The sequence below is a fragment of the Heloderma suspectum genome, chromosome 11, assembly GCF_057233095.1.
Source record: "Heloderma suspectum isolate Gila_16-S chromosome 11, 16-S_ref, whole genome shotgun sequence".
NCBI classification, from domain to species: Eukaryota; Metazoa; Chordata; class Lepidosauria; order Squamata; family Helodermatidae; genus Heloderma; species Heloderma suspectum.
In genome coordinates this window covers 2,906,576-2,930,501 of record NC_139468.1, presented here as the reverse complement: position 1 = coordinate 2,930,501, position 23,926 = coordinate 2,906,576, and the positions used below count along the sequence as shown (strand labels likewise).

Here is a 23,926-nt window from a genome sequence, read left to right as displayed (position 1 = left end):
CAGCAGCATGGGAAAGAATCGGAGGAGGAGTGTGCCTGTCACTGTGACCTCAGGCCGCCTCCTAGTGAATTTGTGGTAGTGGTTGGACTCTGGGAAGGCTGGGGGGATGAGCACAGGGAACTCCCTTAATGGAGGTGCAGCTGTTTCCCCAGCTACTCCAGTACTGTCTCATCTGACCAACAGAGTGAACATCCAAAAACATCACCTCTGCCTGCAGTCTGATGTGGTGCATGAGACTATTAACACCTCATTTTACTGCATGGATAGTCCAGGCCTGAATGGGTCAGGGATGTGCGACCTCTGAAATGTAGCTCCTGTGTCTTTAAGCAGCAGCTGGACAAGCAGAAGGTCAGCTGATACAGCTGTTCCCTTGCCTCCTGCTGCAGAGGTGAGGGGGTGGGGGAGCTGTACCTCTTAACCTGCTGCTTATTTATTTATAGTATTTATAAACCGATATGGAGGCGATTTGATGCACGTGACACAGTAAACGATAGCACAGTATGTTCAAAATGTGTGACTCACCCTTTGCCCTGACAGATTCCAGGGGAGCATCCAATAATAAAAGCAAAATATAATAAAAACTATACAATACAGCACATCCACCTTCGTATAAGAATAAGACTGAAAGGAAACAAGACCTTTAAAATACTAATGCCAGTGTGGTATAATGGTTAGAGTGTTGGACTGGGACTTGGGAGATCTGGGTTCAAGTCCCCACTCAGCCATGATGCTCTCTGGGTGACTTTGGTTGAGTCCCTGGCTCTCAGCTTAGCCTACCTCACAGGGCTGTTGTGAGGATAAAATGGAGAGGAGGAAGATCAAGGACATGGGGAAAAAGGTGGGGGTGGGGGCGCTACTCAACAGAACAAGGCCATTTTAAAAAATAGCAACCTTTCCTAGCCAAAAGGAAAGAAAGACAAAGGACTCCACGCAAGCAGGTGCAGCCTTTTCTGCCATTGCTGCCACACTTTGCTGGGAAAAGCTGCACCTGTGTCAAGGGCTCCTTGGAGGCCTCCCTCAGTCTAATCTAGTAGCCAAGTCCAGACACAGACAAAGGAATTCCTTTCAAAGCTTTATTCTTCTTTTACAACTTAACAACTCTACTGATTGCAACTAGATCTGAGCAGCACAGTACCTATGCCCTACGTTGGAACAGTTGGTCCCCGTTTGAAAGGGAATTACTGGCAGACCCCTGAACTTAAGGACTAGGGAGAGTCCCTCCCCTTTTCCCTTGGCTCTTCTGGGCGCAGCCGTTGTTTGCGTGCCAACCTGGCATTACGCCTCTTTTCTGTGCCCTCCATCTGGCACCGCTCTCTGCGTCTGCGTTGTGCATCCACCAAGTCTGCTATCTGTGCCTGGTCACTTCCTGGACTGCTAACTAAACTAGGAATGCTGGTGGGAGGAATCTCCGTCAGCTGTTGGCCCTGGGAAAGAGGAGCGCGCTCCTCTCCCAGGAGCGACTGCTCTTCCTCAGAATCAGAACTACTCTGGGATTCTATGGGCTCAGTGTCCACCCTGACAACCTGTTGGCTTTTGTTCTGTCATGCCCAGCCTGGGGGGGGGGGGTGTTGGAGGAAAGGGTGGCCCCCCTGCTGCTGTGCCCTGCGGGGCTGGTGCTAGTTTGGCTTGTAAATGGTGAGTGTGTTGAAGTGATGGTTCTGCAGCTCCGCTCTCGAGGGCCTGGGCTGAAGATGAAAGGGAAAAAGCCGCAGAGAGGCTGAACGCCCAGGAAAAATGGCTCCCGGCCCCACTGCCAAACCTGCTTTCCTGCCAGAAATATCACCTTACGAAAGGATTCCACTGAAGTGAGGCACAACAGCTCACTCTTTCGCTCCCAGCTTTCACGCTCTCTGCCATAATCTCTGCAGTAATAAAATCTGGCTCTGAGCTACTCGGCAGGATTTAGCCTTGGCTGCACTGGCGAGCAGATGATAGGATGGGCTTTTTCTCCATTCTACGGAGTTCTGCATTTCCCTTCTACATCTGGGGGTGGAATTATTTATGTTACACGTGTGGCGGACACCCAGCACCCGCTTTGGTTAGAGTGAAGCAAATTTGGGCATGGTTGCTTCGGAGTGGGAAAACGGGGGAGGAGTACTTAACCCAGCTTTCCCCAACCTGGGGCCCTCTAGATTTTTTTGGATTACAATTCCCAGAATTCCTAACAATGAGCCATGCTGGCTGGGGCTTATGGGAGCTGAAGTCCAAAACATCCAGGTTGGGGAAGGCTAACTTAACCCTTTGCAAACCCACTCACACACCCACCCACCCGTCCTGATCCAGGTGTGTTTACTCACAAACATGCCTGAACCCCTCCCTGTTGACAATGGTAATTGATGGCAGTGGCGGATAGAGAAACTGCCATGGAGCAGTGGCAGGGGCACTCCCCGCATGGCCCCCTCGCCTCGATGCGTCTCTCTCCCTGAAGCTGCTATGCCCCAACACAGGGGTGCAGAACCACTGGCCCTCCTGGGGTCCCAATCCGGCCCTCCAGGTTCTGCAGATGACCCCGTGACCTTCCTCGGGCCCCTCATCCACCGATTTTTGGGGTGGTTTCCTGGCTTTTATGCAGTTTTTCCCCCATTGTAAAAGATGGAAAGGCCGAGTGACTGGCAGGGAGAACGGCACAAGGTGTGTGGGCAGTTTTGGCCATGTCCCTCTGCTTCTGGCCCCAGCCGCACTGGCCTGCGAGAGCCTCTCTGAGGTGGACTTTGGCCCTCAGGTGAAGGAGGCGCAACACGGCTGCCCTCGCGGAAGCAACCACCGGGTCTTTTTAAAGCTCAGTTCGTTCATATGCTGCTTTTCCCACAGTGGATCGTGCCCGTAAGCATCAAATATCACAATACAACAGAATGCCTCTCTCCCATGGGAGGCATTCAAGACGAGGCTGGACAGCCACCTGTCAGGGAGGCTCTGCCCTGGATTCCTGCACTGAGCAGGGGGCTGGACTCGAGGGTCTTGCAGGCCCCTTCCAACCGCGCTGTTCTCCGATTCTGTGTGTGTGTTTTGTCACACACTTTTGCATGTAAGTTGTAGTTCTGCCTCATGGGACAGTGTTCTTAAGGGGTGGAATCTGACTTTGGAGCCAAACAGTGGGTGTGGCTGAGAAAGAGTGAGGGGTGTGTGCGCGTGTCTTAAGCTGCTTGTCTCTTGCAGGTTGGGGCCCTGCTGCTGTGGCTTTCCTGTCATTACAGATTGCCTCCAAGCGCTAGCGCCCGTCTGGGCCTCCCTGCTGTCCTCCTCTCGGGCTGTCTGAGCATCTAACTTGCCCAGGGAGCATCCTCCATCACCCCCTTTTGGGTGTGGCACCCCAGTCTCTTGCAGGCCTCTCCTTCCCAAAGGACGGCATCTCCCGATTTACATCCCGTAATCTCGTGCTGGCTTGAGAAGACTCGGAAGAACAAGGACTCTCTTCCCTTTCCTTTTCCCCCTCCCAGCTAATAGCAACCTGCCACGGTTGTTTCCCTCAGAAGCAGGCCTTTCCCTTTCGCCCGTGTTTTGGCTACTGAATGGCTCAGCTGTCACCTCACTCATTCATGGGCACTTACATGGGCTGTTACAATGTGGCCCTTATGGGGAAAGGTTATGGAATCATCACATAAAATGTCAACACTGTTCATCAGCCAGTTGCTGCACTGTGTTGATGCTCACACCATCAATTCATTATTTACCACAGAGATGCCACCGTTCATTGGATCCCCTCCACATGGGGCAGTTTTGCACAATATGGAAATTTATGTTTGTTTGTCTTCGCTGTTTTTCTTTTTTTGGTAGTGTGACATCATCTTGCAGTTATTATCCTGAAACAATGGGCTCTTGTGTATAACACTGAGTGCTAAGTGTGTGTGTGTGTGTGTGTGTGGAATAGTAAAGTAGTAGTTATCACTCATGCAGTACCAGTGAACCAAAGACAATATACATGTCCTGATACTAATCTTTAGGGCTACAACACTGAATTGGTTACATTAATCAATGAAAAACATTTGATGAAATCAAGAAAGGGCACTCGATAACTATGGAAATTGCGGGTGATGGGTGCTACCTTAGAAGAGGCATCCCCCCTTCTCTTGCACTCACCAGAAGGAATGCCTCTTTTGAGACGATGCCTGCTAGGATACATATATATCATCTAAAAACAAAGGAAGCCTGCCTTTTGCTTCAGAACGGTTTTGCTCATATTCAGATTTATGCAAACTTGGTTACCATCCTGCTGTGGTTGGTTCAAGCTCAGTCCTGAAGACAGCCTATGGGGCAAATCCCTCTCAAAAGTCCAAAGGAAGGCAGAGATCAGAAGTACAGGCAAACTGTCCAATACAAGCACATTCTAAGAAACAGGGCCCTATCAGGACTCCAGTGGTCAGCAGCATGAGAGATCTGCTCAAGGAAAAACAGGGCTTCACAATACTAGGAGCTAAAATAAGGTGTTCCAGTAGTCCTCCCTTCCTATGTTTAAGTTTATAAGCCGGAGCTTCCAGGGCCCCACCCAGGACTCAGCTGCAGCACATCAGAGGTGTCTGGAAGACGTCGTCCTCAGAGGAGGGCCCTACTCACAAGGAGTCCCTTACTCACAAGGAGTCTTCCTTTGTAAATGGGCACTCCTCACAGGAGTTATTCTGGCCTGCCACTTGAGAAGCAGGTACCCTTGGGGGCTAACTCTCAGCCTCCGTCTCAGCCACTTTCGGGTGAGGATGGACCCATGGCCATCTCGCCTGAGAGCCCAGGCTCCTCCTGTACTTCAGGCATTGGCTGTTCTTTGATGCTGTTTGTCCCTGGGACCTCTAATGCCTTCTCTGGAGAGGATTCTTCCAGCAGGGAGAATGACAGTCAATGAATTAATCAGCCACAATTCCGGGGTGTATGTGGAACCACAGCTCAGCAGTAGAGCACAAGGTTTAGCATGCAAAAGGTCCAGGTTCAATCCCAGGCAAGTCTAGTTGTAAAGGATCAGGTTGGTAGATGAGGATAGGCAAGACCTTTCTCGATCCAGGACCCTGGAGAGACAGCCATTCAGGGTAGACAGTACTGGGCTAGATGGATCAAGATTCTGACCTGGCAGGTTCTTATGTTCTTCTAATGTTTCTTCATGATGAATTAACTAAGATTTCTTTAATTACATGACACCATACTATTTTATGAGCCTGCATGCTAGAATGCATCAGTGTAACATAGACATAGGTATTGGCTGTAGCATAGTAAAAAATCTTATTGGCCACCACTTACAACAGCGTAATATTGCCATTAAACAGGTTCTCCAGTGGGAGGAATCTCTCTGAGCACAAGGTAGTTGCCAAGCTCCTGTGTGCAGCATGAGGGCGTTGCAGCGTTGCTTCATGATTGGAGGGCCCGGTCAGTGGTAGTGATGCAACGTCGCTGAAGCTAGTTGGCTGTGCCCTGGACAGGAGACCGCTGGGAGTCCTACAAAAAAAGCAGGTTACACTTTTATAATAAACAAATTACTTTAAAATGGCTTCGTCACTGATGAAGCCCCAAACATTGAGTTCAATCAAGGAGCCCCAAACATTGAGTTCAATAGAAGAAGGCCACCCAAAGGAAGTTCCATGCGGAACATATAGGAAGCTGCCTCTTGCCAGGTCAAACCATTTGTCCATCCAGCCCAGTATTCTCTGACTGGCAGAGCGGCTCTCCAAGGTCTTGGGCAGAGAGTCTCTCCCATCGCCTGCAACTTGATCCTTCTAATTGGAGGTGCTGGGGATTGAACGTGGGACTTCTGCATGCAATGTGTGTGTTCTAACACTGACCCTGTGTTCATACCAGAGTGCAAATGAAGCTCTGGATTAGAGCCTTTTGTTGTCCTCTGGTCTCCAGAAAACAGTGTAATCTCTGTATTAGTTCATCCATATACTTCTGAAGCTTAGTGAACTACATTTAACATTATAAGCAAGCCAGAGAAACAGGTGAAGGGCTAGCTGTAGGAACAGGGTATGTATCATAGTCTGTTTTGAGATGTCATGAGCCTTGACTGTTTTGAACACAGACTTACATCGGATCAGTGCTGATCTCTGTGAATCCATTCAAGCAGATGCCGTATTTTGGAGAGAAAGAAATTGAAATGTACCAAGGAGCTGTAAGTTATGGCTTTCTGTAACACACATGCACACACACACAAAGGAAGTACTTCTTCACACAGTGCAGAGTTAAATTATGGAATTCAGTACCATAAGATCTAGTGATGGCCATCAATTTGGTTGGCTTTAAAAGATGACTGGACAAGTTCATGTCCTTATGGGTTTCCTGTGGGAATGCTGGACTAGATGGACCTTGGTCTGATCCATCATGGCTCTTCTTATACATATATATTCACTCTCAAAGAACTTCAAAAGTTTGGTGATGCCTAGCGTCTCTTTTTCTTAAGCCATACTCATTCTTACTCAGCAAGACTTGTTCTTTTACATATGTTAACTCTAGCCTCGGTATCTTACTGCAACCATTTGTCTGTGGCTAGAGGTGGGGATGACAGGTCTGTCAACTCCTGGATCTCTGTTTTAAAAATTGGTGTCTTGCCTACTGCTTAATCCTTTTGCGGGGAAAGGGTGATCCTATTTTGTTGGAAGGGTGGATGATTGAGAAATTATTGGGACTGAGCATGTCTTGCTTATGTGACCTTTTAAATAACTGTCACATTTATTCATTTGTTACATTGTGTGTCCCACGTATTTCCATTCCTGCAGGCTCAGTATGAAAACCCACCACATATCTATGCTCTAGCAGACAATATGTACCGAAACATGATAATTGATAGAGAGAACCAGTGTGTGATCATCAGGTAAGGAATTATTCTTTATCGCTCTCGGTTTGCATTTATTGTGTGAGTTTGAACAGGAGACGGGCTTGGGACGTAATCTAGAGAAAGTTTAGCCCACCTCAGTCCCACTGTAATTAAGCGTTGATGGTGTGTTTAAGCTGCCTTGATTCTGAAGGGACAAAGAGGCTAGTTCTCATCAAGGGCATAATGTGTCTGGGCTGCACCAGTTCAGGCTGCGGCTGGAGACCCCCATGACTGAATGCTGCCTCCTGCACATACAAGCTCCCCTTCCCTGAAAATGGGCACTTTGGGGAGAAGCATTCTAGCCTGTTCTTCGCCCAGTCATGGTACTCTTCCATGTGCAGGGAGCATGTGGAGGAGCGGCGCATCTTCTGCAGTCCAAAGTGGTGCCGTCAGACACAGGCTGACTGCCTCAGTAAGAATCATAGAGCTGGAGGGGCCTATCAGGCCGTCGAGCCCGACTTCTGCATAGTGCAGGAATCCAGTTGGAAGCATCCCTTTGGGCTGCTAACCCTGAGCACAAGAGACTCCATAGAGGACACGTCCCGGTTTAATCCTTGAGCCACATTGGCGTGAAGTGTGCTGGAAGGCTTCTGCCGCATCTTGAACTGGCAGCAGTGGTGGGAACATCAATGGTGCTGCTGGCAATTTCTTCGCTCTCTCCCCACCTCCATGAGTAGCTCCCACTTAGAGCTCCTGGCATGGCTAGTAAAGGGGTTGGAGGAAGGGAGTTATCAGCTGGTGTTGTGGTCAGCACAAGTTTGGGAGGAGTGTCGATCCTGCAGTATCTGTTGCTGAGGGAGAGAGAGGGGCGTGGGGATGCCGGAGGGTTCAGTTTGGTCTGTGTTTTTAAGCCAACTATTTGCACTTTCCAGACCAATACGTGGATCATAACACTATTATTCTTAGGACTGTGTGCTTCTCCAAATTTCGTGATGTAGTTCTCGGCTCAAAAATGCGTATTTTAGAGGGAAATGCATTCAGTTGATGTGAATTTTCATGCAGTCTTTTTTAAAAAAATAATAATTATGGACTGATGTGGAAATGGCACAGAACAGACTCTTATGGCTGAACACATGCGAAACACATGGTCCAGAAATAGACTGATCCATCCATCCTCTGTGTGTGTGTGTGTGTGTGTGTGTGAGAGAGAGAGAGAGAGAGAGAGAGAGGCAGAGGCCCAGGTATACAAGTCTGCTCCACCATCTGCTTCCTTGAGCCACTCATCCCATGGTGGACCCCTCACTGTTAAACACATCTTGCTGGAGCATCCATGATTCTCAAGCACCCAGCAGGCCTTTCTACATACCCATTTCCTTGTTCCGAATGTATCCTCGCTTCTGGGAGACAGTGTTGATCTACAAACCTTATTCAGGTTCCTGAGGCCTGGCTGTCCTTTGTTGAATTGGATTGTTGGGAACGGGCCCCTGATGACAGAATCCTCCTGCACTTGCAGCAAGGCTAGCGTGTGTGGCGGAATATGGTCTAGCTGCTGCCATGCCACAAACTTCAATATATCTTGAGCCACCGGTGGTCAGTGCTTCTGTCTTTCAGAAATCCTTGTGTGCTGATTTCTGTATGGGGTAAAATCTTGCTAAGGCAATAAATAAAACTCCATATTCAAGGCCTTTTCCCTGTTATGCTTGCTTACGCCCCATGTTCTTGGGCTGGAAGCAACCAGCCTTGTGTTTTTCCAACGTATCATCATTGTGGCTTTTTGATTTCTATTTCTGGTTTCTGAAGCTTAAAAATAAATGTCCTCTCCACTGCTTACAGGAATTCTCCCTGTGTGTGGCTAGGGACTAAAGGAGAGAAAGAGTGACATGGTTAGAAATGCAGTTCCTTGTTTTTGTTTTAAGCTTATGCTATGTAACACACATCAGACTGCCCAGAAAATGTATCTTGGCTGCAGTCTTGTGGCTAATGTGTTCTCCTCTGTATGAACTCGATGACATTCATGACTTAGATGTCAGAATGACTTTTCTTGAAGTTTGAAATATCCCCTCGAGTCCTTGGCCCCCACACTGGTGGCATTTCCATGCCTCCTGCTGATCTCTTTTATTTTTTGGCTGGTTTGGTAGATCAGGGGCTGTAGCTCAGTGGCAGAGCATGTGCTGTGTATGCAGAAGATCCCAGCTTCAAACCCCACCGTCTCCAGGTTAGGAAAGAGTCCTGCCTGAAACCCTGGAGAGCCACTCAAAATACTGGGCAATACTGGGCTAGATGGACCAAGGGTCTAAGAACATAAGAATTGCCCTGCTGGATCAGACCAAGGCCCATCCATTCCAGCATTGTGTTCACACAGTGGCCGGCCAGCCAGCCATGGGAAACCCACAAGCAGGTCACGAGGGCAACAGCATCCTCCCATCCACGTTCCCCAGCAACTGTTCTGACTCAGTATAAGGCAGCTTCCTGTGTTCCTATGCTCCTTTTAGCTTATTTAGATGTGTTTTTAAATATTTGTTATTATGTTGCATTTTTAATCTTTTTTTTGCTGGAAGCCGCGCTGATAATTTAATTGTAGGGCAGGATACAAGCCTTCATCATGAATACATAAATGTGCTGAGAGTGGGAGGAGAGGTGGCAGGAGCTTTGCATGCCTTATGGATTTGGTTCAAGAGCAGAAGACATTCCACTGTTGCCCATTGGGCCAGCCCGACCCTACTGGGAGCAACTGCCTTCTACCAGAGGGCAGCAGATGTGAGGGTCTCTCCATTCCTGCCTCAGTATTGGTACATGTGCTTCTACGGGTGAAGAGTAGGAAGGTCTTCCTAGATCCAATAATTTCCCCAGCAAATAACCATGTGTCTGGGATTACATATGTGTATCCTGGAGCTGAGATGTTCAGACTGTCTTGGTATCATTTGGGGGGTCTGCAGAAAATGGCGTTGGCCCACAGTCAGGAGCGCAAGCCCCATCATGCCCTGTAGCTGTGCAGATGTCAGGCCCAACTTTCTGACACACCGTGGTAACCCGGCACAGAACACAAATAACAACAAAATGTTTCTTCCAGCAGATCAGGTTACATAAACCAGCTTTCCAGAGCTCACAGCCAAGCTTACAGCGTTATAGACCCCAATAAATCAAAGAGCCTAGGCAGAGGTTACAGGCACATTGCTTTGTTTAAGAGAAATTTCCAAGGCTAGATTCCACACAGGGTCAAGGTCAGCAAGGTTATAGTCCAGCAATACCCACACGCACACACCCAGTCAGAATCTTTCTTGAAACAGGATTCAAGGCAGGGAAGAATTCACGAAAAGTCCAGACAAGGAAGTATTCTGGGCGGTGAAGATGTTGTTCTCAGCCTCTGCACTGGCTTCCATACGGAGGAGGGGCTGCTCCCCGTCTGACAATCTGTCTTCACAGGGGAAGCTGGCCCGTAAGTGAGCACTGGGTCAAAGAGGGCTTCTCTCTTCTGCCCTCAACTTAACCCGGGTGATGCCTGCGAGCCGCATTCTCCTGTGGAATCTTCCTCCGGCTCGGTTCTCACAAACCCAGGATGCGACTCAGAGGCCTCATTCAAGGCTGACCCTGGCAGCTGTGGCTGATAGGGAGCATCACCCTCCTTCAGCTGCAGTCAGATGGGAAGCCAGGCAGCCCTAACTCAGAATCAGACTCTGGCTCCAAAGCCGTAGGGCCCGGCTCCATTAAGATGAGTGGAGGCTGCGCTCGCACACGCACACGCACCCGTGTAGAAATGTCTGATGGCAGCATAGCAGCAGCGCATGATGGATTGAGCCTACTTGATGCAACCTACGGCAGCCGAAATCCTATTTCGTTCTGGCAGCAAATGCACCTTTGATTTTCCATTTAATTTTAATAGTTCTAATGCATGGCCTTTGTGATTTATTTAAGCATATTGTTGAGTCTGGCTTCTAATTCTCCCATCTGACAGGCTGCTGAGCTGTCTGTACCTCTTCTGCCTCCAAATGGATTGTGTCCTGTAGAAGCCTAGGGGTTGCCAAACAGTGACTCAGGCCGCAATCCTGGGCACGCTTAGCTGAGGGTAAGCCCCTTTTAACTCAGTGGGATTTTCTTCTCAGTAAATATGCATAGGATAGGCACATAGGAAGCTGCCTGGGAATGAGTCAGGTCATGGGCCCATCTAGCCCAGTATTGTCGATGCTGAACAAGCAGCCCTGGCTCCCCAGGGCTCCAGGCAGGAGTCTTTCCCAGCCCTGCCTGGAGATGCTGCCAGGGATTGAACCCAGGTCCATCTGCATGCAAAGCAGGTGGTCTACCGCTGAGCCATGGCCCCACTCTGTTGTGCTGACTAGAAACACTGAGTTGGATGAATTACAGGTCAGAATTAAGATTGCTGGGAGAATTACCAACAAGCTCAGATACGCAGACGATACCACCCTAATGGCAGAAAGCGAAGAGGATCTAAAGAGCCTCTTGTTGAGGGTGAAAGTGGAGGGTGCAAAAGCTGGTTTGAAACTCAACATTAAAAAAACAAAGATCATGGCATCTGGCCCCATCACTTCCTGGCATATAGAAGGGGAAGAAATGGAAGCAGTGACAGATTTTACTTACTTGGGCTCCAAGATCACCACAGACGGTGACTGTAGCCATGAAGTTAAAAGACGCTTGCTCCTTGGGAGGAAAGCTATGGCCAACCTAGACAGCACAGTAAGAAGCAGAGACATCACCTTGCCGACAAAGGTCCATCTAATCAAAGCTATGGTTTTCCCAGTAGTAATGTATGGCTGTGAGAGCTGGACTATAAGGAAGGCTGAGCGCTGAAGAATTGATGCTTTCGAACTGTGGTGCTGGAGAAGACTCTTACGAGTGCCCTGGACTGCAAGGAGGTCAAATCAGTCCATCCTAAAGGAAATCAACCCTGACTGCTCATTGGAAGGACAGATACTGAAGCTGAAGCTCAAATATTTTGGCCACCTAATGTGAAGAGAAAGCTCCCTGGAAAAGACCCTGATGCTGGGAAAGACTGAAGGCAAAAGGAGAAGTGGACAGCAGAGGATAAGATGGCTAGATAGCATCACCGATGCAATGAATATGAACTTGAGCACACTCCGGGAGAGAGCGGAGGACAGGAAGGCCTGGCGTGCTATGGTCCATGGGGTCACGAAGAGTCAGACACAATTTAACAACTGAACAACAACAACAAAAGTAATCTCATAACGCTTTTTGAGTATTCAAATGGCTTCACGCATATCGAGAGAGTTCAAATGTAAAACTCCAGCACAGCATCCTCTTCTGTTTTGGGCTAACTGCAGTTTGTCATTTCATCCAAATGGAGACAAACTGTGGTCACTTTAAACCGTGTTTTCTCTCTGAACAAGTCAAGATCAAATTCTGGTTTCTGATCCTGTCTTGTTTGGATCCACCCCGTTCTAGCCATCCCACTGGTGGAGTGTTCCACCAAAATGTCTGTCATGGCAGTGGCACATCTCAGGTTCCATCAGATTCTATAGTCCCTCAGTTGGTGTAACTCAGGTACAGAATTACTGTGTTAGATTATTAATCTGTATATTAGTTTCTTTGTTTTAAAAAATCTGCATATATACATTGTGTACTTTGACTTTTGGAACGAGAGGAACTGCAAAACTGAAAACAAACTTTATTTTTATAACTTAGCAATTGCTCTTGCCTGTTGCCAAGACTCTTTATTTCACTTTTCTCTCTTTTATGTTAGTTTTTTAAAACCTTCAACACACTTTGCAGTATTTTGTAACTGTAGATGGGACCACTTAATAGGCAGCAAAATAGAATTCCCTGAAATGGATATGGAATACAAAATGTTTCTTTCTCTTAGTGGTCTAGAGTCACTTATATCTGCTTTGCATCTGAAACTTAAGATGCATATTTTTGCAGAATGCTTCTAGTGGGAGATTCCTAAAGTGGTATGAAATTAGAAAACAGAGTGCATTTTGGTTCATGCTTATTGGAAAAGCAATAGAAGAGGGCGGAACTGGTGGACAAATGCTCTAGAAGAATCCTTTTGCTGGAATAACCACAGTTCCCTGGAGAGGTTTCATTGATATTTAATCCAGGCTCAGAACTGGTTAGGCGAGCAAGAACCAGCCTTGTGTCCGGTTAGTGCCATTCATAAATATTGCACCATGGTCTCGCGCGGTTGTATAGCTGTTATATTGAGCAAATGCATCAGGCTCCTAATCAATATAACTGTAAAACCTGGATAAAACAGTGTGTGCACATCTAAAGAACACAGTGGAGTTTTTCAGATGTAATCCTAAACCAGGGGCGCACAACCTTTTCTGCCCTGAGGGCTGCACAAGATGCCAGGATGCAGGTTGGGGGCCGCACATACTTCAACTATATCCTACTTCACTTTCTCCTAGTGGTGAAAGTGGTGCTGGGAAGACTGTGGGAGCCAAGTACATCATGAGTTACATCTCCAAAATATCAGGAGGCGGCCCCAAGGTGCAGGTGAGTGGATAGTGGTGGGAGGGGAAATGTCTGGGCGGAAAACATCAACACACCGTGTATTTGACCTCAGGCTCTGTTTATCTTACTGGTTACTCTTGGATGATACCCCTTTATTGACCTCCTTTTTTGCTCACTGTTTTAGCCTGAGGCAAGTTGAACCTTAAGGAAAAGACCTCCCCCCTCCCCGCCTCAGTTAATTTGGGACATCATTACTTTCTTATTCATTTAATGGGCTCAATATTATTGTCAATAATATCTTGGGACTACAGAGCCAGGTGGAGATGAATTCCTTTGTGGCTTCCTGATGCACTTTCCACATAGACATATTAACCAGTGGTGGCCAATGCCTCCTCCAATAAGCGGGAAAAATAGAAGACCTCTCCGTTCTCACACACCTTCCCTTGGCTCCACCAGCCAATGCTGCTTCAGCTGTTGAAGCTCTTCCTGCCAGCAGTGATGGCTTACTAGTTCCTCCATGTCTGAAGGCAGTATCAAGGGGCTGGAGCGACTCCCTTATGAGGAAGTGGTACAGTGCCTGGGCCTGTTTAGCTTAGAGAAAGGGCAAGTGAGAGGAGCCATGACAAAGGTGAACAAAATCATGCATAGTGTGGAGGAAGTGGGTAAGGAGACATTCTCCTCCCTCTACTAGAGGGAGGAGAACCCAGTACTAGAACCCAAGGGGGCCAATAATACTAGAACCCGAGGGGACCATCGCATGAAGCTGATGGGTGCGCAGAGCTAAACTGTGGAATTTGCTACCACAAGACATAGTGATGGCCATCAGTTTGGACGGCTTTAAAAGGGGATTGAACAATTTCATGGAGGAGAAGACTATCCATGGCTGCTTGTCCTGATGGTGCTATCTACCTCCAGGAGCAGAGGCAGGATGGCTATACACACCAGTCGCTGGGGAACATGGGCAGGAGGGGGCCGTTGCGCTCGTGTCCTGTGTGTGGATTTCTCGTGGGCATCTGGTTGGCCACTTTGTAAACAGGATGCTGCACTAGATGGACTCTTGGTCTGATCCAGCCGGGCTTTTCTTACGCTCATTACACCTCTGGATACCAGTGCTGGGGAGAAAGGCACCGGAAAGGGATGCCCTCAGGCCCTGTTCATAAGAGTCACAGAAGCATTTGGTTGACCGCCATTAGAAACAGAAATGGCAGAGAGGTGACTGGCCCAAGGTCTCAATCCAAATGCAAGGCAGAGGTGGGGGCTGAACCCCAAACCACGGCTTCCACCCGCATGGCCTGCTGCAAGGCCACATCCATTTTAAAGGAGGCGAAAGGCCGAACTAGATACAGCGCTAGTCGCATGGTGAGCCCAAGCGTACAGGATGTTCTCTTAACAGGAATTATAGATGTGAAGGGCCTGGCCGAGACTGAAATGGGATGGGAGGGGTGCAGGGGCTTTAAGCCTTTGCTCCCATTGTGGTCAAAATCACCCCCCCCCCCCCGTTTAAAATATCCTGCTCGCTATGACCTAAGAACATAAGAACATCAGAATTTTGTACACCTTGTGCCTCCCCTTATCCTCCTGACTAACCACGTGATTCACATCATGGCTCTAGTTTGACCCTGACAGTCAAAGGACTTGCCCAAGAGATCACAAACAGAATGAAAGTAGAGGATGGGGTCAATTGACTGACCTCAAAACTTTCAAATCCCTTCCAGCTCTGCCCCTTAAAAAGATTAGTTCTAATTTCCTTCCCCTTCCCCTGTCACAAAAAGAAAGTAAATCCCCAATCTCTGGCTCCTGCTCCTCCAGCTGAAAAGTCAGGAAAAAAACTTTGAAAAATGGGCAGCTTGCTGGTCAGCACCCACCCACCCTTCCGTGAAAGCAGCCTCCTTGGCCCTTTCCGTCTCTATGATCCATGCCCACAAAGCTTTGACTCCCATCTGTAGGAGGTGTGAGACAGGGAGAGAGTGCCCTCAGATCTTTTTTGTTCACCTGAACAGTGTTGGAGCTGTGGAGCCTTTTGTCCCAAATGCCAACTTCAGGTGTGCGCTCCCCCCAAATCCCCATAAAAAGCCGTGTGCCTTGATACAGACTGTGTGTGTTTTACCTTTTTAAGATGGCTGCTTGTGATGCTGCATGTACAATGAATTGCTCTTATTCCGGCAGGCCTCCCCTTTGAGGACTCTTGATCCTTTCCCTGGCTTTTGTATACTGTTTTAAGCAGTTGTTATAAGCTGTGTTTTATTGTTGGATTTTTAAAAAAATGTTCGTAATTCAAAGTTGTTTTTAGTTATATGTTTGTATATATTGTCCATATGTTTTATATAAATGGTTTTTAAACTTTGTATATTGTGTTTTAACATTTTAACTTTTGTAAACCACCCAGAGAGCTTCGGCTATGGGGCAGAATAGGAATATTATTATTGTCATTATTATTATTAATAATTAATAATAATAATAATAATAATAATGGCTAAAGGTAACACAGCGGGTTAGCTTTGCAGTTTGGCTGATGGAAGTTCATGAGATCATCAGATGATGGGCAGGCAGGCTATTTTAGGGAACCGGTGGCTGCTTCCTTGTGCCGGGTGCCTGTTAGCGTTGCCCCTCAGTTCCCTGTAATTTATTTGCTTTGCTGTACTCACGTTGATTGCGTCCTTCCTGTTTTTACCAGGGGAGACAATGATAACAGTCTGCCTAGTTTAGTCTCTGTCAGTAGCCAGAGAAGGCGCAACCAAACGGAAATGTGCACCTGTGTTGGTTCTGGAATGGGTTTAATCGCATACTATAAATAACCCTTTTCAGTTGTTTTACCCTTTCTGCAAGAGCCAAACTCAGACTGAACTCTTGCCAGAAAACAGGTGATGAAATGGATGTGATTGTCTTTGATGACTGGCGAGGGAAGAGAGAGAGCAGGGGGAGTGTGTGTGTGTGTGTGTGTCTGTGTGAGAGAGAGAGAGAGAGAGAGAGAATATGTAATATCCTCTTGCAACTTTGTTAGGATCCTTTGCACTCATCCGAGGCAACTGTTCTCCTGCAAGTTTCAAAGAAGAATGCATGAAGGTGTATTAAATACATAAATAATAAAGAAGGCCTCTCCGGTCCTTCATTCTGTCCCCACGGTGGCCGACCAGATGCCTTTCGGAAGCCAACGTGAGTGCAACAGCCCCCTCCACTCATATTTCCCAGCAGCTGCCCTTCAGAGACATACTGCCTCTGAGGTGGGAGGGCTCTCCGCAGCCATTATGACTAGCATCCCGGTATTGTCCTCTCCAACAGCTGCCTCTGTTCCAGGTAGAGGCCTCTTCCTGGCTCTGAGATCCTTTTAATTTAGATTTTTTTTCCTTTTTATACTGCCCAGTAGCTGAAGCTGTCTGGGCAGTTCACATAATTAAAACCACAAAAAATACAACACAAAATACAATATGAAATATAATAGATTAAAACTACAGAATAAAAATACAACCAGAGTAAAACCTAGCAGCAGTGCCAATATTTAAAATGCAATAGCAGATTTAAGACAGCAGAGCTAAAAAACCTGGAATGCTAAATTGCTAAAAATGCCTAGGAAAATAAAAAAAGGTCTTCACCTGGTGCCGGAGAGAGTACAGCGTAGGTGCCAGACGAACCTCTCTAGGGAGTTCATTCCGCAACGGGGGTGCCGCAGTAGAAAATGCCTTTTTCCTGGTAGCCACCTGCCTTACCTCTTTTGACAGGGGCTCCTGGAGAAGGACCCCTGAGGATGATCTTAGGGTCCAGGCAGGTACATATGGGAGAGGCAGTCCTTCAGATAATCTGGCCCCAAGCCAATGTGCCAGTGATTGAACAACCTAAAGGGTCTGTCTAGCCCTGCACCATTTATTTGTAAAAGTTTGGAAGATTAAGGAAGGCTGTTTTTATTATCCAATGTCTTTTTCCTGTATTCAGTTAATCCATTTAATATTTTTGGTTCCAGCATGTGAAGGACATAATTCTGCAGTCCAATCCTCTCTTGGAGGCCTTTGGGAATGCCAAGACAGTTCGGAACAACAATTCCAGCAGATTTGTAAGTCCTTCTCTTCCGGGTGGGGAGGGAAATGCTTTTGGAATGACAAAGGAAGATACTCTTTTTCATTTGGGTGGGCTGAAAAAGCAAAGAGAGGGAGGATGAGGGATTATGAAAAACCTTGCAGGGGGCAGGGGAATTCCCCCAAGTTTTCTGTGATTCTATTAGTTTGCTTCCTTTCCCTGGATGCTTCCTGACCATGGGCTCCTTGTGCTAATGATCCGAAGGCCTGGAGCAGCTGCTCTGCCTTTTCTTCCTTCATGGATCTTTTTCTTTTGGTAAGAAAAAGGCCAGAAGAAGTGATGGGAAGACATGGGAGGACGTCAAATTGAAAACTTTGTTCCTGGACCCTCTGTAAAATTCTGTGAACAATTATTCTGTTATTGTTAACCATGAACAACCTAGAGTTCTCAACCCGACAGCAAACCATGGGTTCTCTTCCTGGGTTGTTCATGGTTAACAATCCATAATTAAACCATAATGCAAGTTTTGCATGTAACAACAACCCATGATTCAGTGACAACCCATACTGAACCCATACTCGACCCATACTCTGGGTTGTCATTACGTGCGAATCAGGTCAGTGAGTGAGTGAAAGAGCCAGGGTGCAAATGTTTGTGCCTTTTGGCTCATGAAGTTATTCCTTCTTCAGGTTAGGACAATTGAGCACAAGAGAAACAATAATACTTTTTTCAGATAGTTGAATGTGTTATAATAGTGCCACTGCTGCCCAGGATATGCACATTCATTCCCCACTACCCACCCCTGTTCCATTATTGTCCCTGGTCAAACAGATTTAGCAGGTTTTGAAGTGGTTCCAAGTGAAGTGTAATCAAATAAAGTGTTTCAAAACCTGCTAAGTCTGTGTGACCGGAGACAAATAGTGGGAGAAAACGAGTGAGAGGGTCTGAAAGATGCCCACGAGTAAAAGTTTAATGGCCCAATGCATTCTGGCAAATTCTTCCTCAGGGGCACTTAGATGCATGATGCTGTGTTCTTAACTATGCTCTGAAACCAAATTCCATCTCTTCTTTCCTCCCTGTTGATGGTGCCTTCCCCTCTCCTTTCTTTTTCTTCAGATGCAACAGTGGGACTGAAAGATGAGTGTCATAATACCTCCAACCCAAAACAATTTTTAAAGGTCTTCTTTTTTCCCTGCAGCACAAGACTTCATGTGAAAAGCATTTTGAAGAATGTGTTCCTTTTAACCATCCAACTTTAACCTGCAGCACTATGGACAAAATGCCTGCAAGCAGTTAGCCAAGGCTTAGTGTTGAGACTAGTATTTACTTAATCCATTTTCAACCATCTGCATCCTTTATTTGTTGCAGGGGAAATACTTTGAAATCCAGTTTAGTCCAGGTGGGGAACCAGATGGAGGCAAGATATCCAACTTCCTGCTGGAGAAATCACGGGTGGTCATGAGGAATCCTGGGGAGAGGAGCTTCCACATCTTTTATCAGGTGAGATGCCTTTGGAGAGGGTGGGGGGTTGTATTGCTCTTTTAAAAAACAAAGCACAACAACATCAAGGTTTCTCTCGGTGTTTTTTAAACGTCGGCGTTTTCCACTGGAATGAATGGCAGGATCTACAAGAATGTTCTCCTGTTCCAACCTTCCCCAGCCTGGTAACTTCCAGATGTGTTTGGACTGCAGCTCCCATCATCCCCAGCCATCATGGCAGGCCATGAGCCCCATTGAAGCAAGCAGTGGCTGCTCTTTTTCGTTTCTGATAGGCTTGTAAGGAGAATGTTGGACTAGATATTACCCAACCTCTTGGGCCATATGTAAAGAAGCCTTCCCTGGCTAGTTCTCCTGACAACGCCAGGTGAACGTAGCTGAACCTATGAAGCCGCTTTAGGCTGAGTTAGAGCACTGGTCCATCCAGCCCAGCAGTAGCTCTTTCAAGCCTCAGGAAGAGAAGAAGGCAGATGGTTAGGCTCTGTGTAAACAGAACGCTGGACTAGATGGACTCTGGGTCTGATCCAGCATTGGGGCTCTCCTTGTGTTCTTCTGTTCTAAGAATCCTTCCCAGTCCTGCCTCTCACAATCCTCTTTTTAACGGGGGGTCCTGCCAGGGATTCAAACGGAGTCCTCCTGCATGCAGAGCAGGGGCTCTGTCCCTGAACTATGGGTCCTTCCCCACCTATGCATGCCTTAGACCAGCCTTCCTCCACCTGGGCCCTCCAGATGTGTTGGACTACAGCTACTATAAGCCCTAGCCAGCAGGGCCAATGAGCAGGTATTATGGGAGATGTAGTCCAAGACCTTTAGAGGGGCCAGGTTGCTACCTGTGCCTTAAACTAAGCAGACCATTGGCCTGTCTAACTCACTGCTGTCCCCTCTGACTGGTTGGCAGGGGGCTCTCCAGGGTCTTTCTGAGCTCTGCTGCCTAAAGTCCTGTGAACCATATTGGGAATGGGGCATTTTGCGTGCGAAGTGCGTGAGCTGCCACTGAGCTAGGAGCTGCGTCCGCAGGGCATGCTGTTCTGGGGCACTTGTTGCTCCATCTTTCACTTCCAGTGGCAGTGTCGCAGCCTGGCAAACTCCCGTCCTTTAGCATCCCATGTAATTTCTGTAGCGCTTCTCAGAATAGGAGTATTTTTTCAGCAGGGATGTTGAATACTGAAAGAACTGGGCCTGTTAACCTTGAGAAGAGAAGACTGAGGGGAGATATGATAGCGCTCTTCAAGTACTTGAAAGGCTGTCCCAGAGAGGAAGGCCAGGATCTCTTCTCGATCATCCCAGAGTGCAGGACACGGAATCATGGGCTCAAGGGACAGGAAGCCAGATTCCGGCTGAACATCAGGAAAAACTTCCTCACTGTTAGAGCAATATGACAATGGAACCAATTCCCTAGGGAGGCGGTGGGCTCTCCCACACTGGAGGCGTTCAAGACGAGGCTGGACAGCCACCTGTCAGGGATGCTCTGACTTGGCTTCCTGTTTTGAGCAGGGGGTTGGACTCGATGGCCTTGTAGGCCCCTTCCAGCCCTACTGTTCTATGATTCTATAACTCTTTCACCACGAGGGCTGCATTCCGTTTTGGGGAAGCTTTCGGGGACTGTGGTCCAGCGGTGGGTGGGACTGAAGGCAAAAGGGGCAGGGCCTCAGATGCCAGCCTATCATAGCTCGAAGCTCTTCCTGCCAGTAGCTGGGCCTTTGGAGGGGCATTTCCACCTTTTAGAATGGGGGGAAATCCCCAATCAGGAGCCCCAGGGGAATGGGGCAGGGCCCTCCGGGGAACTTTGGGCGGCTGGGTTAGGACCCCAGGTGGGCTGGATTTGTCCCCTGGGGCTGATGTTCTGCCCATCTGCTTCACTGCTTTTATTTCAAGTTGAAGATGAGAGCCGCTGACTTCCTCAGATAAAACCAAATTCCCCCTCAGTCCCAAATAGACACATCGGATTGACTCTGAATGAACAGAGGCAGCTAACAGTGCTGTTTCTGCGTTTCCTCCTGCAGCTTATTGAAGGCGCTTCCTGCGAGCAAAAATCCAGCCTTGGTGTCACTAGTATGGACTATTATCACTACTTGAGCCTCTCAGGATCCTACAAAGTGGAGGACATAAATGACAAATCGGATTTCCAGGAAACGCTGGTAATTCACCCCCCATCCCCTCCCATAATTTCCAAGTTAAGTGAAAATGGAATAACGTTTCGTTTTTGTACAGTGATGGCCACGCATATGAGAATGAAAGCCATTTTGTGCAAACTAGCAACTTGCTTTTTTATTTAAAAAAGGAATGGGGAGTCTTGGGCCCATTCTGACATTACACATTGGCCTGGGATCCTTGCCTGGGAGGCCACAGTGGTGAGGTTGGAATGGGCCTTTAGGTATCTTGTTGGCCAGATAGCACCCTGGGCTAAAATTCGGTGGTCTTGGTAGAATGTTTTGCAGCTAATGTAAACTAATCTCCCTGCAGATAGTGAAATGGTTGGAAGAGGTCTGTGTGTGTGTGTGTGTGTGTGTGTGTGTGTGTCTAACTAGGCCCCTGAGACAGCAGTTCCGGAGCAATTTTGTCCTCCATCAAACTGTAACTGTCCTATGTGAGCCACACTTTCAGGGCTTCCCTTGCCATGCTGAGTTTGTTGGTTTAAGACGCCCTGTACATCTACCTTCAAAAGATTCTGGGCACTTTCTTTGGCTCATTCTGTGGGGCACTGATCTGTTGGATCTCTGCTGTTTCCCCATGTGGTGTGAGAGCATGTCCTAGAAGGCCCTGAGATCTCCCTTGTGGGCTGCCTGTTCCAGGCAAAGATCAGTTATGGCAGAGGAACTGCGGCGCAGGGAAGTTTAGTCTTCCATGGCTGGTCTCTTCATTGGGGGAATCCAGGATTCCCTGGAAGACAGCCAGAAAATATCTGGCGTGTGGCACAAAGGAGGAATATGCCATTGGCAGGAAATTCAATATAAACCTGTTTAACATGTAACAAAGCCAACAGGCTTTTGTCAGGAGGCAATAAAAACAATGGCGTATAACATATACACAGTTAGTGGGTCTCTGTGTGAGAGGGTACGGCGGCTTCGTTATTCCAGTTTCTCGGGCGAAAGCCAGTTCAGAAGGAAGAAATCGCGCATGAGCAGCCTGTGTGTTGCCCTTTTCCCCAACTCGGTTGTCAAGCGAGATGCTAGAGCCCCAGGTGACTTCTGGCAAGATCAGCAGAGAAGCTTGAGCTGATGCTTGCGCTGTGCCGTGCACGTACGTGGTGCTAAGGAGAGGTGGCCCAAGGCATTTTGGCAAACGAGATGGGTCCCTGCCCCAAGGGGCTCATGAGAGTGGGGGAGACCATGGAGACAGGAGGCGTGGAGGCGAGGAGAGAAGGGCTCTTGCTTCGCCTTCTCTGCGTGCCCCCTCCAAGAGAAGCTCTGGGGCTGGCAGGTCAGGAACAGGCCTTTTTAGCCCTGCATTTGTGGAACACCATCCCCAGGAAGCCCATCTGATGCCAATGCTGTTTGGCAAAGACGTGCTCATTTTCCCAGGCGATTGGACATTGTGGCCCAGTTGTTCATTCTAGGCTGGGGGGTGGGGGAAGAGACTTTGTGTGCTGTGGGTGAATACTTTTTGTATTGTATTGTTTTTATATTATAGTTTTACGGTGTTTATTTTGTATTATTGTGCTGATTGATTTTGGGGGGGGTTCTGTTAATTATGGATTTCTGCATTGTGTGTGTAAGTCGATTCAAGACTGCTCTTGTGGTGGGGAGCGACACGTAAAGCAAATAAATTGTTATCATCATCTTGTCCCACTTTGGAGTCATAAGAATGCCAGAAGATCCCTCCTGCTCACACCAAAGTCCGTGTGGTCCAGCATCCACCACAGTGGGCCTGATGCCTCCACGGACCCTCCAAGGAGGACATGCAGGCAGTGGCCCTCTCTGCTGTTGCCCCCCAGCAATGGCTGTTTGGTGATAGGCTCTCCTGAATGCAGAGACTTCATTCCTCGCTATCATACCTAATAGCCATTGATCAGGCTTCAGCTTCTCCAAAAATTTGTCTAATCCCCTCTTAAAACAAGCCCCCACCCTGCCTTGTAGCAGTCAGGAGCTGACTCACTGGGGACTAGGGACGGGGTGGCTGAGGGGATGCCTCTGCTTAATTATTTCCAGAATAATGACTTACCTCTGGTTCTTTTCCCATGTCCTTTGTTTACATCCTTGCCCTCTAACTAAATCCAAAACATATTACTCCTGATTTGTGCATGTTTCTTCCCATGCTTTAGGGTGGTAATGGTCACCTCACAGTGCAATTCTCTGTATGTTTACTCAGAAGTAAGCCCCATCAAATTAAATGGGGCTTACTCCCAGGCACGTATGTATAGGATTGCAGTCTTAACCTCCTTTGGTGAACGCCAGGGGGTGGGTCCCATAACCTCATAGACTAGATCTATTCAAAGATGCATTATTACAGCCTTCCCCAACCTGTCGCCCTCTAGATGTGTTGGACTACAAGTCCCATCAATCTCATCATGGGATTTGTAGTCCAACACATGTGGAGGGCAACAGGTTGGGGAAGGATGCATTATTAGAACCACAGAGATATCTAACTGCTGACAAGATGTGCGACACTCTCGCCTTCACTGTAGTTTGTCTGCACTGATGTAAACCACAGCTGAGGTTAACCAAGAGCCTGTTAACTGGGATCTGAAACCCAATTTCATGTCTTGGTTAAACAGGAACCCCAGTCATCCTTAATGTCTGGGTATTTTACTGTATTTTTATGAACAGCAATTTAAGGTAGAATGGGAGAGTCTGTGAAACTATTTTCTTTATTAATGTATATCCCGCCTTCCTTTCAAAGGAGTCAAGGTGACTAATAAGTGAAAACAAATATGATAAAATCACTAAATGCAGCAGAATACACAAAATATGAAGAGGGTATTAAAACATCAAGCATCTTACAGCACTAAAAACAAAATAAAACAGGATGAATGCAGGAGCATAAAACCATTCATGGCCAAGAGCTCTCCTAAAGGGGAAGGTTTTAGCCATTTAATCTGGCAGCCCCTGTATTAACTCTGAATTATGGGCTGCATTCATGTGGACCCCATGAATCCTGTTTTGTTCTTTTTGATGTTTGTGTCTCTGGTTATCATGTATGTTTTAATGTTGTGAACCTCTTTGAGAGGGGTTTTTTTTTTAATAAGTGGTATAAAAACGTTAATAATAATCCAGCAGGTAGGCCATTCAGAGAGGTTAAATAACACACTGTGTGATCTGTGATTGGAGG

The 23,926-nt window shown here is 47.5% G+C and overlaps 1 protein-coding gene across 4 annotated transcripts in view; it reads left to right on the top strand.

The window, feature by feature from the left end:
- The window catches only part of MYO1E (myosin IE), a 109,442-nt gene that overhangs the window by 34,675 nt on the left and 50,841 nt on the right, over window positions 1-23,926 (top strand). For 3 of the 4 annotated variants that reach the window (XM_084816629.1, XM_084816631.1, XM_084816627.1), the window contains 6 exons: window positions 5,996-6,085; window positions 6,690-6,784; window positions 13,108-13,195; window positions 17,109-17,198; window positions 18,530-18,661; window positions 20,662-20,796. In XM_084816629.1, the coding sequence (XP_084672755.1) occupies window positions 5,996-6,085; window positions 6,690-6,784; window positions 13,108-13,195; window positions 17,109-17,198; window positions 18,530-18,661; window positions 20,662-20,796 (630 nt within the window). Of the gene's footprint in view, window positions 1-5,995; window positions 6,086-6,689; window positions 6,785-11,764; window positions 11,915-13,107; window positions 13,196-17,108; window positions 17,199-18,529; window positions 18,662-20,661; window positions 20,797-23,926 lie in introns of those variants that run through there. The other variant, XM_084816630.1, reaches the window with a different exon arrangement.